The sequence below is a fragment of the Momordica charantia genome, assembly GCF_013281855.1.
Source record: "Momordica charantia cultivar OHB3-1 chromosome 4 unlocalized genomic scaffold, Mcharantia_2.0 BLBB01000004.1, whole genome shotgun sequence".
NCBI lineage: Eukaryota > Viridiplantae > Streptophyta > Magnoliopsida > Cucurbitales > Cucurbitaceae > Momordica > Momordica charantia.
The window spans coordinates 6,332,743-6,347,350 of NW_028275162.1; the positions used below are offsets into that span (position 1 = coordinate 6,332,743).

Genomic DNA, 14,608 nt, shown 5'->3' on the forward strand with positions numbered 1-14,608 from the left:
GCATCCTCCGACCATCCGACCAATTAAATGTCTCAAACTATATTTCAACCTAGGCTTTATGAATTTTAGAAAACAAACCCCTAAAATAAATAATCCAAATCAATTCTTGAGACCTTTCAACTTATAAAATCACGACTCACGAGAGAAGATGTCAACTTAAATATAGTTCAATCAGTTAAGACATATACTCTCAATCAAAAAACCAATTTTTTGAACTCAAAAAATTAAAAAAAAAATAAATAAATAAATATACCAATTTTCCCTTCAATACAAAGCAACTAAAATACCCCTACTAAAAGGTCAGATGTTACACTATTATTTACTTCTAGGCTTTATCTAAGAAAAATAATAGTGAAAAGTATATAAAAATAAGCTAAAAACAATGGATCTGAAGCATTTAATTGCCCTTTTACATAGGGAAGATTACACCTTAACCAAACATTGTAGAAGAAGAATAACATAACTTACTAATTTCATATATATCCTCAAGTGGAGGCAACTCATCTCATCAGCCTTTGATCAGAGCCTTCAGTTCTTATGAGAACTGAGCAGCTTCTTCTTCTTCTTTGACCAAAAAGCCATTGGAGAGTGCAGCAAGATCTTTCAGCTCCCCTCATTCTTCCCATCTGAATCCCATCCATCCATTTTCAGCTTTGGAAATCTGATTTGATTGATTGGTTACAAATGGGGAAGCAATTCATTTACTGCTTTTGGTTCTTCTTATACTCTCTCCTCTAAAGTGCAGTTTAGAGCAGAGTATGAATTTCCATATAATTTGTTGGAATACCCAAATGCTCCAACTTCAATCAGCAGGCACTTAGCAGAGAGTTATAATCAGCTCTGTACATCTCCATATTGTGGTTTATGGCCTATTTATCACCATTAGAACTGAGAATATCCACATTGATTCCAGTGTCGGATTCATTTGCTTCCCCATCGCTCTGGTATAAGAAAAAAATGGATAGTTTAAGACCACAGATTAACGTTTTCATGGCGAACAAAAAACCGAACTTTCCTAACTCCTAGAATGTTTGACAGCCATGTTTAATAACGATTTTCTGTTTTTACATAACAATAGTTTTTCTCTCTCTTCTTCTGCAGAAGATTGGAACAATTTCTTAAGCAGTTTTCGGAATAAGAAATAACACAAAGCAGAAACAGTATTAAAATGCATGGAAGTAGTTTATTGTTTTCATGCTTTTTTATTATAATTTTTTAAATTAGCTGTTTATTTTTAATTATTGATTCCTTTTAAACTTGAGTTAAAACGTCTACCTGTTCAGTCTCCTTCACAAAGGGTTCCTGAATACCAACGTTTGAAACCTTGGAAAGATCCCTCAAAATTCCCTATCGCATTCAAAGTTCACTAATGAGAACTCAAGGAAAAAAAAATACATCCATTGAGAAACACAATCGAAAAAGCTCATACGAAAAAATCCAGGGAAAAAACCCAAATATTCTATGAACTTAACTGCCTACTAAATATTTCAAGGCAAAAGGTGGTGTGGTGGAACTCAATAGTCAAGAACAAAGTTAGAATCCAGGATACCTCATAGTATGCAAATCTTTCTACCGGCATGCCTCAAAGATATCGACAAAAAGAAATTACTTTTACCGAAACCAGTTTTTTACCTTCATCATAAACCATATGGAATGTATACTTTTTCTTTTTAATGATAAGTTGAGCTTTCATCGAGACAAATGAAATAATTACAAAAGGGCATACAAAGAAAACCTAACAAAAGGAGCCAAACTAAAAGAAAAGGCTAACAATGAAAAATTGTAATGCTACAACATAAGCAATTCTCAAAACTCCGTAAGGTCTAGTTTGTATTAACTTTCCTTCCTAACCAATGAAAATTTGAAAACAAAGACTGATCTGAAAAATCTAACTTAAAACCAGCATCCACCAACTGAAAGCACCTTCTAGATCAGAACCACAAACATAGCACATTTGACAATGAAATGTTAGACACCCATACTTTACCCAATCATTAAACTCCAAAGTACCATGCAAGTTTCAGCCCAAGAAAACAGTAAATCATTTCATGGATGATGTTATATCACCTAAAGGACAAACTCATATTAACAAACAAACCTTATTGGCCCACTTGAGCCCACATGCGTTGCACAGAGTCCTCGGGCCAGCTGGTCCACGACGCATCATTGGTGTAGATTTTGAACTGATTCCACAATGAGTACATCTGCATTAAGAATAATGGAAGACAATATTAAAAACTTTAAATTAAAAGAAAAACTGAATATTCTGGTCTGAATGAGAATTGAGCATTTTGATATTCCAGTTGGATGCAAAACCAACTGGCAACTCAAGCATATATTAATAGAATCATCAGGAGAAATTGAAAAGAGAATGAGTTGGAGGACACGCTGATGATACTCAGAGTTATTTAATATTATAAAATGGGACTTGTGAGGATCGATAAATACTTACGAAGTTTCCAACATGCCATCATCTTGTCCAGAATCCAACGTCTGAGCCAAAACTGAAGATGAGCCCACTCCATCTGAAATAGCTTTAGAGGATATAAACTGGCCCTTCTTCCGCTGCATTCTGATGAGTCCAGACAAGAGTTGTTAGATCAAGTCTCAAGAATAAAATCGTCTTTTCTCTCCTTCCATGATTTGAGTATTTGATTATAGTTAGTTTAAATTCTTTAACTATCATACGCTGAGCACTACAGACAACAAGATGGGAATAATGCGACAAAGTAATTTAGAAAATATACTCTGGATAATGAAGGAGATGGATAAACATCATATTGAATGGCATGTAACAGAAACAACATTGAATTAGTGAAAATGTATAAGTACACTAAAATATGCTTTCTGCAAAGATCATCACAGTTATAAATTCCTCCTATTTTTCCTGAAAGTTATTAGAAATATTATAATTAAAATAAAAATACGAAAAGTTGTTCCTATCAACTTCTAACTTATTCACACGTTGTAATTTCCTTTCCATCAATAGCTCTTATTGTCTTTCATTCAAGAATATGTTCTTAATATTACGAACAGCCCATTCAACATCCATAAAACCTATAATTAATATCAATAAAACATTTCCTACATCAGAAACTTTCTTAACCTTCCTTATCTGAAGATTTGAAATTGAAACGTCACCTGCCACAAACCTGAGGAATGTTTAAGAAAATCTCATTTTGACCCAACAGATATTTTATTATACTAATACCTACTATTTTCTTTGGACAGGATAAACCCTACTATCTTCCCAACGTCAATTCTACTTTATATACCTGAGTGCAACTTCTTTTCGCACATTGTACCGAATTTTCTTCTCAAAACACCTTTCCTTTCTCTTCTCTCTAAACCTACTCAACGAAGCAGCTCTTTGTGGTTGAACTGACCTGATAGGAAGGCCATCGGTACCCTGTAAGAATTACAACAGAACTGAGTGTGGTAGAAAATCAACAGCACAGCACCCGATGATTTAAATCAATATCTGGAGGGTAGACCATTCAAATAATAGTTTGCACCTGCTGGTTGATGGGTACATTTCCAACAGCAGGAATACCAGAAGGAATTTCGTATCCACCTAAAAGCAAAAGCACGGCTTGCACCTGTCAAATTTAACCAGGAAAAAGCTTCAAAATCCCTCAAGTTCATATTCATGTACTAGAACCTCAAAACAACTCCTTTAGACGGAATTGCATGGCATATGTGGACATCACACCAAACGTTTCCTAATTCTAATTTGGCAATCATTGTCTCAAGTTCAGCTCACACAATCTCTTCATTATTCATCATCTTTATTTCTTGTAAGAGACACAAACTTTCAGTGATCATAGATTCATAGAGAAGTAAACTACAGCAACATAATACAGGAAGCTCCCTGTAGGATCATAAAATTATACCCCTTCTCTGAACATTAGAAAATCCTTTAACCCAGCACTCTTACGATACCTTTTACATCAACACTTCCCAATTTGAATAAACTACAACAAAATCATTATTGTAAAACGAGCTGGAAGTTGCACTCCATAAGTAAGCATGAGTATGGTATAGATCAACTTTTTCACACCACTCCAACATTTATCATCGTACCGTTCGCAAATTAGCCAAACCCAACTTCAAATTTTCAAATAGTAAAATCTTCAGCAAGTGGCAGAATAATTACAGAACGTAATGCACAATTTACGAAGATTATGGACACCCAACTGAAAACCAAACCTTGTCAGGCGAGACAGAATCAAAAGCATAAACCTCCCCCCGGAACGACAGCGTAAGCTGGTCGGCGCCGTTTCCAGTCAATGGGTTGTAATCGGAGCCGGAAACATATGTCGCGGGAACAATATCCTGAACTCGGTTCATCACCGAGACCGAGCCGCTTATTCCTCCGGAGTCTTCGAAGCGCATCTGAGGGTTGTCAATGGACTCTTCCCCGCCGGTGACGTCGTCTTCTTCATCACCCACTCGGTTCTGAATGTTATCCAAATCCCGGCCACCGTTGTTCATGGCTCCGGAACCGTACATCGCGTCTTGGAAATTGGATTCCGGCATTTCTTATAGCATCACACAGGAAGGCCGAGAAGACGCTAATTTAACAAGGAACCAAAAAGTCCCCAAAAAAATTATAGGCCAAACACAATGGATTATCGAAAAGGTCGGCAGAAGAATTCTGAAAGAAGAAATCCCAGCCGAGAAACAGACAATTCACAAAGGCTTGGATTTCAAATTCCAAACAGGAAAGCTCTATACAAAGGGGGAATTAATTAATTAACCCCGCCTAAAAACCAAAACACAGACTAGAAACAACAAAAACTGAAAATCAAGTAAAGCTACCGATTCCCAGTCCAAATTCAACCCCACCAAATGCCCCCGAGCAAAGGAGAAAACCCTAGAAAATCGAACGAAACATCCGAACGCAGAAGAAGAAGCAGTAGTGGAGGTCGAAAGTGGTGGAGTATCAGCAGGAAGATGAAAATGGAAGGCTGAAGTGGCAAAACGGGAATCTGAATTCATCCGAAAAAAGGAAGAAGATAACGTGGGAGGAGAATCGCGAGGGAGGAGATGACAAGGGCTGAAAATGACCTTGAAACTTGCGGGTTTTTACGGTGGATGCCACTCGGTTCCGTTCAGCTGTAGTTGAAGGGCAAGAAGAGGCCATTTTCATTCTTCATCGGAGAAACCGGCGGCGAAACAGCGCCGGCGAGAAGAGAAGACATAGCCGAAGATGGAAAAGCAGCGAGAAACAGTTGCTTCCCTTTCGCTTGCAGATCGCGTAATGGCGGAGGCGCAGGCCTTCATCGTGTCTCTTTGTTTGCTATGATATTTCATATTTCTATAAATTTTGAATACATCCAACAATTATATTATTAACCGTCCATTGATAATCTTTTAAATCACCAACTATTGGTCAAGTGGTTCGAGTATAATTTTAATCTCAATTCCTATAATTTAAAATGTTTCCATTTAATCAAATATTCTTTATTGATAAATGTTATAATTATTGGGAGACAAGTTTACGTAACATAATAAATTGGTAGAAGTTTAAATGATAAATTAGACAGTAAATAAATATTTTGACCCATTAACATTTTTTTATATAAAATTTAGACAAATTAAGTTATGACTATGTCCATAAAGAATCTTATAAAATAATACTAAAATCTTAAAATATTTCAAATATGTTGAACGTGTAAAGTGCATAACAATCGGAACATAGTTGATAAATTAAAGAGAATAAGATATATATTTCTTTTTCCTTTTTTCTTTTTTTCTAAACAAAAAATATATATTGGCTTAAATATTTAATCGACTTCCTTCCCTGATATTTTAAAAGCAACTTAAATCAATTTACATCCTTCTAAGTAAAGGTTTATTTTATTTTAATCTCTAAACTGACTTAAATAATTTATTTTATTTTGATCCAGGTTATTCACTTTAATATTGAAACCTCAATTTTAATCTTTAAAACTTAAATAAGTAATTATTAGTCCAAATCATTTTTTTTTTTTTGGTACACCAACAAATATACCAAAAATTCAATACATTGTCTAATGTTCAAAAACAAAAATGATGTTGGCAAAGATCAAGATTCTCGATCTCTTCCTGAATATTGATCAACATATATTCAGGAATTGCCCTACTAGTTAGATTCAAGATCCGGGTGATTCACCCCGACCAAGTGGAAAAGTTGCATATATAAGGAAGTTATTTTTCTTTTAAAAGTTTGGGGTGAGATTTAAACCAAAATTTTAATATTACAGTGCTCTGATAATATGATGGAAAAAAAAAACGCTCAAAGAAGACATGTTCCATCTTTCAGAAGCATAGAAGAATACTTTTTGAGGTCAGCTGGGTCATCTTTTTGTCCTTTTGACGTCTCACCTGCAGAAATCTATAACCATGGAAGAATTATGAAGCCAAATAGCCTTTCCTATTAGAATAAACACATACCGCCCCGAGTTGAATTTTAGTGTACAATATTTTCCGGGAGGGATTCAAAAAGCTATCTAGAAAAATTTCGAGCCAAACTTGTCATGAAGATCCGGTGAGAATGAAGGCGTGGAGGAGGCTTTGCGCTGCCTGGGTTTCATCGGGCGTTCCAGATATGACGATGAGTCGATCGTTTGTTATGGGGTCGGGTTCATGCACCATCACCTTCGCACCAGATATCTGATACAGCAGAAAACCAGAGTGATTTAACAAATGCCAGTTTGTGAAGTATTTGTAAATTGTAAATCACTGTACACTATCGTTTAAACAAAGCAAGACAGCAGTTCAAGTGGATGTGATCAAATTGAGACGCAGCAAAAAGAATGATTCTTTTAATCATATGATTTTTTCAAAGTTTCTCAGAACAACAAAGAGAGATCAAAATGATAGATGGTGCATTGTGTGTAGAACGAAATAGAAATGGGAAAAGGAGCAAATAGGGAAGGAGAAGCCTCGAGAAAGGCACACCAAAAGGATGCTTTTCATGAACTTGAATAGGCACAAACCTGAGCACATTTTTCTTTCTAACAAAAAACATAATTAAATAATCAAGACTCGAAACTTTGATACCCATGCCTATTTAAGGTTTCAATTATGTTATTGACCAAATGCGGGTTGATTTGACATGTCGGTTCGAAAAGTTGCACATACTATATTTTATCTCGCCATCCACTTCCTTCTCTGCCTTTACATGTCAAATCAACCAACGTTTATCTCACATCATCATCCATTTAATTAACATGGACTAAATTTCCAATCTGACCAAAAATATATAACCCAATTCAGACCAAACAAGTTTTTTTACAAAGACAAAGACCTTCTAATTGGCTCTAAAGATAGGAGGGTTATTATATACTCATCCACCATCCATATTTCCAAAAGCTAGTGGATGAGGCATGGCTTTCAAAACGGTGGTTTTAACGAACTCTTATCACTAGCTAAATACTATTTTCAGTTCCAAACGAATTACGTTGCGATGCTTTAATTTATTTTTTATGGGAGAAAAAACCAACTTTACAAACCCAAATCTACTTTAGATAGCTTAAGAACCATAACCAAGATTAGTGAAGTTCATCATCAAATTATAAACCCCATATTTGAAGCACGCATTTTACCTGTCTTAGACGGGCCAAATTTGTGCCATTCTCTCCATACACTAAACTGATAACATCTTCGGGAACTGCAATTTCTACAGTCGTGTTCGTCACTATAGCAGTTTTGTTCCCACTGCCAACAGAGAAGAAAAATGTAGAAGACTTGAAATGACAATCAGATATATCATCTTAAAATACTAGACTTTTCAATTTTCCCTATACAGCAAGGTAGCAACCAGTAGCTTTCTTCAGCTACAAAACTTCAATAACTGCATATACTTCATAATCTAGGTAGCACAGACACACTTAAAATGGCGAAGTGTCGGTGTCAGACACGGACACGTGTCCAAAATTAAATGTTTATTTTTTATTTTTAAAAAATGGGACCCGTTGGGGACACGCAAGGGTCCTTTTTTTTCTTTTTTTCTTTTTACCTAGTTTTCTTATTTCTTCTTCATCAACCGACGAACAAGCTATAGGTTTTCTTTCTTCTCTAGAAACCAAATAAAAAAGAACCCAAAAGTCATGTATACCCCAAACTTATAGAAGATAGGTGAACAAATAAGAAGGAAGAAGAGGTGACAGTATTTAGAAAGGAGGAGAGGAGAGGAGGCGAGAAAAAGAAGAAAAAGAAGTAGGATGTAGCAGGTTGTGACGAAACAAATAAAAACTATGGTTAGACTATTAAGTGGGAAGAGGGAAATCCAAGATGAAAATTAGATCTTCTTGATTATGAGAGAAAAATTATGGCTAGAGTTAGGTTTTCTTATATATATATATAATTTTTGTTTAAATATTAATTAAAAATCATATAAAAAATTAACGTGTCCCCAACGTGTCGTGTCCTACTTTTTTTGAAATTTACATGTAGCCGTATCCGTGTCGTGTCGTATCCGTGTCACGTGTCCGTACTTCTTAGTTCATAATAAAATGTCACAATAAATTTTGGCAAGCAAAGAAACATCAGCATGCCCATCATATGCCAATTACACCACAAGTTCAATACATGCAAGGAAATCCAGTCAACATTAAATTTGATGGTTCTTGGCTCCTATGTCCGTTGAAAATAAATGATATCAGGATAAGACATATCCAACAAGACCAGCCAAGTAATCAAATTTTTGATCCAGATCAAAAATTAGAGGAAGGAATCAAAGAATTGTTCTATGCCCATCCATCGCCCATATTTTTAAAATTCAAAGATATTCCAGCTGTCAAATGGACAAGAATGTGTGTTACCAACCTGCCAAGTTGTACTCCACCCCTATGGGATGGCACCCCCCTGACAGCATCCAGAAAGGCCCTAGAATTTTCTCCAGATAAAGACTGCAAACATTTACATAGTGAACCTGATAATCCGAATTGGCCTAGACAAAACCAGTTTCATTTTTTTAGGGGGATGTGGTAAAGAAAATCTACCTGTTGTGATGCCCATAACACCGGTGATGATGGACTGTCTAAACTGTGAGAGATGCACAAGTCATCCGTACTTTGAGTTGTAGTATGTTGTATAAAGCTACTATGCGAAGAGCCAACCGGAGTAGTTCGTACTGGAGGTGCAGGATCCCTCAGTCTTCCATATGGACTGGTCTCAGGATATATGGAGGAACCAGCACCATTCCTTGTTCCAGAGTTACTTAGAATACTAGAGAAAAGGTTATCCCGCAGTCGACCAGTAACATTGTACAATGCATCTTGAACATTTGAAAACTCACCTGAAATCTGTCAAAATGCAAATATGAAATCACTAGAAATAAAAGGAGAACAAGCCATGCTTTATTGAAAAGTTTGGCATCACATCTGTTAATCCATTATTAATGCATAGTGAATCATTTTTCTTTGCGCATGAATGGGAGTTGTAATTCTAAGTCATAGTGTTAGTTAGTCACGAGCTTCTCTTAAAACTATTTGATCATGAAGCACACTGCACATACAGCAGAAGTCCCTGGTCCCTGACCCGCTTCCAATAACAAAAAATGCTGAGAAAAACATATCATACGAGGTAATAAAAGCACAGAGATGTTTCCATTAAAAATATACGGACAGATGGGATACAGAATTTTCATGCTTTAGAAAAATGAACATGCACACATTTCTTAATGATTGGGAAAACAAATACTAGCAATATTTTAAGGACAACATATGATAGTCGCTGCCCAAGGATCAAGCACATCTGCCAATCATATCTGAGCATGTCATGCATGTAGTAAAAAGAAAGCTCGCAATTCAGTTCATACTCGGAGCTAAAAAATGGTCAAGTTGGTGTACGCACAAGCAAAATTAATTCCAGAAGTTAAAATCACTTTTTTTCTTAAGAATAGATTAACCAAGAAAGCAAAAAACAGTCCTCTAGTGTTAAAATCATTCTGGTGGCATACACGTAATACTTTTTTAATAAGAATCAATTACAACTATAAAAGCTTAAGCAAATAGACAATAATAACAACTGACAAAAAAACTTCAGGTTTTAATTCAATTTTTAACATTATTAAACATATATATAATTGAAGATAAACTAACAATAATCTCAAACTTAATCCCAACCAGTTCAACAAGCAAAATCAAGTTCTTGTCCACCATGTGAAATTTGATTTAACAATTTATGTTACTCATACCCACCCCATGATCACCAAGAGGAAAGTCCAAAAACTACCATGAACCAAAATTCCAAAAAAACTATTAAAACTGGTATGATTTGGCTTTCCTGTACCAGCATAACTAACATTTTTAACAGAACATTGAAAATAAAGATGTTTAAGCGTCCTAGTAATCTAATAAACTCCGAAACATTCAACCAAGTCAAAAATACTTCTCAAAATTGCTATTAAGTTCACTTACCGACATTTAAAAAACGGCTGTGTCCATAGAAAGTAAGGATGGTGAAGGAGTAAAGAATTTATCACCAGGAAAAACAAGATGTCTTTCATTCTCACCTGTACTATTTCATCATTCTCTGAGGCACACTTTGGGACCTGATCACTTGATATTATTGATATGTTCGTTAATGTGACCTTCCTGATTTCAGAAATGATAACACCTCCTTTTCCCAACACACAACCAACTTGATTTGATGGAACAACAAGCCGTGCCACAACAGGTGATCCCTTATTTGAGCTCATGCCTTGCCCATTCTCAAATCCCACATCTACAGACCTAGAGAAAACAAGAACAACAGCCTTTTGTGCTGGCGAGTATCGCGATTCAATGTTCTTCCCAAGATGAAACAAAAGATATTAAAAGAAAAATAATGTCAGTACATACAGTACACAAGGGATTGTAAGTGTATAAAGAAAATCAGATTGGTAAAAGAATACAAAAGGATGTCACACCTCAGAAGCAGTAATGCTTATCAATCTCTCATCACAACCAGCTACTGATGGTCCAACACTTACAGTAGCACCAGATTCATTCTGAAGTGCTCTAACAATTGAACCACCCTTGCCAATCACACCCCCAATCCTGTCATTGGCACAAAGAATCTTAAAAACAACTTCCTGCTGTGTAACTGTTGTGTCAACTGGGGACAGCACATCAGCATCCATAGACTGCGAATGGATTCCTGAAGCAAAAATGCTTGAACTGCTAGGCATGATGGGCAGAATTGAATGCCTCTGAAAAATATGGTCCATATGTAGATCAGGTAAAGTCTCATGGATGACTGCTTCAGCAGGTCTGCTTGCAACTGTCCTCGTTTTTTCACTTGGAGGACAGTCTTGAAGACGGCGAGATACAGCAAGAAGTGCTTTCTTGATAGCCAAAACATCCCCTTCTATCTGCCAGAAACAGTAGTATATTCATAGCAGCAGATACATGGTTGGCTTACTTTAACTACAGAGTTCAGCAGATATCAACACCTCCTAGATATTCCAGGGAATGTTCTTAATTAAATATATATATCCTATGATAATAAACATAACATGAAAGAGGTAAAATGACGTGACTTGTGAGAAGCCCCTCAAACACACATGTCGTGATTGCAATAACTACTCCTCAAAAAAAAAAAAAAAAAAAAAAACCCTTTTGTACGAGAAGAACCTACAAAATGGAACATATTTTATGAAAGTCAAGATGTGCTTGACAGCCTATCACAATTCACAAAGAGTAATAAAAACCATAAAATATTAAGTGAAAGTCCATATAAAATTTGGCCTACACAATCAAGAAAGGAAAATGAAATAATTGCATTGGCCCAAACGAAATTTTCCTTAAAAAAAAAGAACAGGGGTAAAGCTGCAGATTTATCTACCTACCTTCTTTCTTCTCACGAACCAGGTCATATGTTCACACACACACGACAAGAAAAAATAACAGAAAATGGAATATCCCACCATGAAAGACAACTAGCATACTATCAAAAAAATTATCAAAAGAAATGTAGAATAAAACTGTTCAGTTGCTCTAAAAGGAGATTTCTCTCCATAGAAATATCATGAACGAAACTGCATCCTGATCTAGCTACTTTAGTTCTTCTCACTAACCAAGTTCCAGGGCTACACAAGCCCATACCAAATTTAGGAGTTTGAATTCAACATATGCAATGAACCTACTTTTTCTCAAGCCAAAATCAACTCCTAAAAAGTGGCTGGATTGAAGTATCTCGATCATTCTTCATCCGCCCGCTAGCCACTATCGTTTTTTTTTATCTTCTTTGTCTGAAAATGGATTTGACTTGCTTCACCTATGAGAATTTCTACGGATTCTTCTTCAATGCCACAAAATAAAACCCGTAAATGCATCTACTATCGCGTCCATTCTGTTCAAAAACCCATAACCAGAACTAAAATCCCCCTTCATAACTATAGAGACCTCCAACCTAAGAGACAAACTCAAACCTCGCAACGATATGAAAACCAAAAGAAAGAAAAACATTTACCTCAATCATCTCGTCAGAAGGTCCTGCACAAGCCGGCAAGTTATCTGTCAAGACCCTAATCTTACAACCACTCTCCTTTCTTATCTTCTCCACGACTTTCCCCCCTTTGCCTATAACTGACCCAACCTGAGCTACCTCCGCCAATAATCTACAAGAAACAACTCCAACTTCAGCGCCAATTCCAACGCCCTCACTCTCCGCCGCGACCTCCAAAATCCTCTCAAACACCTTCAAAAGCGCTTCTTGAGCCTTGGACGCCTCGACTTCTTCCCCACTGACCCCAGAATCGCCATGTTTTTGATCCAGCAACACCCTGGAGGTAAGCGCGGGCGGCCCAATCACAGTAACAACCCGGTCCGGCGATTCGCTCGGAGCTTCCTCAACACGGATCTTCGCTCCGGTAGACAGCTGAAGTTGCTTTATCACAAAACCCGACTTCCCAATCACCCCACCAATTCGCGAAGCGTGGCAGAGCATTCGAAAAGCAATATGGCCTGGAGGAATGATGAGTGGCGGAGGTTTCTTGGACCTCTTCGACTTCGAGGACCCATTCGCCATACCCGCGTATGTATCGGCCATTCCAGTGCGCGCCGCCGCCGCTCGCTTCACTGAAAGAGAGGGAAAGTTACTTCCCATCACTCTCTCAATCCCTCTGCTTATGAAGAACGCACGCCAAATTCTCTCTCCAGAAACTGACTACAAGTCTACAATAATTACAAATAAATTTGGAAGAACAATCTCAACTGAAAATCGAATAAACTTTTCGGGTTTTCTGCGACTGTTACAGAAAGAGTGGAGCAGAGAGAAGACGGAAAAATAGGGTTTTTGGGTGGAAGATTGATTACCCGAAAGAGAAGACTCGAAGGCGCACGGTAGAGCCGCTGCGCGCATTACACTGGATTCGCCTTCTATCTTTTATTTATTTTTTCCGATTTACAAATTAAATTGGGAATTTAGGAGTGGATAAATTTTTTACCTAATAATGGAATTTTCCAAATATTAATGAGTAAATAAATAAAAGGGGTAATTTTTGAAGTTAAAATTTTCCAAAATATTGGGGATGAAGTACAAAGTTGCAATTTTTAATTCCATAAAAAGAGAGAGATTTTTTTAATGTTCCTCTCGTTTTTCAACCTGATGGTGTATAAAGTTAATTTTCCAACCATTCTAATTCTTTTCATTAAAAATCTTTTAGATTAATTTAGGTCGTGAGAATTTGAACTTTCAATTCGAATATATCTCTTTATTGTTGAATTATGATTATGATTACATTGAAAATTTTGTTATCATTTTACTTTACTTTTTATTGTTGAATTATGATTATGATTATATTGAAAATTTTGTTATCATTTTACTTTTCAATTGAAAGAAGGATAAGTTTCTTGACTCATATGAATATTATATTTATTTATGTTTTAAAATAATGTCCATCTACGGATTTTAATTATTAATTCTATAAATTACAATTTTAATTTAATACTAAAAAACTACACAATTTTAATTATTAATTAAAAACTACTAATGCTGGATCTGTTTACCAAGTAGTAACTTCATATTAGGCTTTTTTTTTTTAAGTTGAACTATTATAGGAGTTGGAGATCAGAGGACCGTCGACTCCTGAATTATAAAAAAAGATTGCTTGAGAAAAAAATTGAAGGATGCGAAAATTCCAATGGCTAAGCCATTGGAATTGCAAGTCCAATGTCATAGACTCGCAGCCGTTTGTGCTTATTGTCTCTCACTTATTTTTCATCTTTTGTTTACTAGTTTATTAGGTAAGAAATTATGAAATAATGGTTAAATTATAAATTTGGGGTCTTTGAGACTAAACTTTAAAAAATAAAAAATAAAACATCTAACAAATCTACGAACTTTCAAGTTTGTGTTTAATAGGTTCTCAATTTAAAAAAAAAATGTCTCATAAGTCATAGATCTATAATTTAACTGAAAATAATAAGTATTCGCGATTAGTACATTGATAGGTTTTTTAGAGATTATAATTTCATAAATAGATTCATTCTACAAAATTTACATTTTTTTTCTTAAAATAAACCCTTTAAATGAAATTCATCAACGATTTACCAATATATTTTTTTATATACATTTAAATATAATTAAATTATGGAAATTCGGAATGGTGGAATGGTTGATTTGGGAAGTTAAA

General features: G+C 35.7%; 2 protein-coding genes across 5 annotated transcripts; both read right to left on the minus strand.

Annotated features, from left to right (window-relative positions):
• Positions 1–224: 224 nt before the first annotated feature.
• On the minus strand, positions 225–5,320 carry LOC111008345 (GATA transcription factor 19). Of its 3 annotated transcripts, none has more exons than XM_022281005.2 (7): positions 4,198–5,318; positions 3,516–3,599; positions 3,276–3,409; positions 2,453–2,572; positions 2,099–2,204; positions 1,276–1,347; positions 225–941 (listed from the first exon to the last, which is right to left on the minus strand). In XM_022281005.2, the coding sequence occupies exons 1-7, from the start codon at positions 4,537–4,539 to the stop codon at positions 870–872; spliced, it is 930 nt and encodes a 309-aa protein (XP_022136697.1). In that variant the 5' UTR covers positions 4,540–5,318; the 3' UTR covers positions 225–869. The 3 variants fall into 3 exon arrangements, with proteins under 3 accessions (XP_022136697.1, XP_022136698.1, XP_087979400.1); XM_022281006.2 differs by having other exon boundaries at positions 4,210–5,316; XM_088123274.1 differs by lacking the exon at positions 1,276–1,347 and having other exon boundaries at positions 4,198–5,320.
• Positions 5,321–6,396: 1,076 nt separating this feature from the next.
• On the minus strand, positions 6,397–13,329 carry HEN4 (RNA-binding KH domain-containing protein). Of its 2 annotated transcripts, XM_022280989.2 has the most exons (7): positions 12,445–13,327; positions 10,901–11,344; positions 10,505–10,780; positions 8,991–9,293; positions 8,815–8,897; positions 7,593–7,704; positions 6,397–6,657 (listed from the first exon to the last, which is right to left on the minus strand). In XM_022280989.2, exons 1-7 carry the CDS (start codon positions 13,078–13,080, stop codon positions 6,520–6,522), a joined length of 1,992 nt encoding a protein of 663 aa, XP_022136681.1. In that variant the 5' UTR covers positions 13,081–13,327; the 3' UTR covers positions 6,397–6,519. The 2 variants fall into 2 exon arrangements, with proteins under 2 accessions (XP_022136681.1, XP_087979312.1); XM_088123186.1 differs by lacking the exon at positions 8,815–8,897 and having other exon boundaries at positions 12,445–13,329.
• Positions 13,330–14,608: the final 1,279 nt, after the last annotated feature.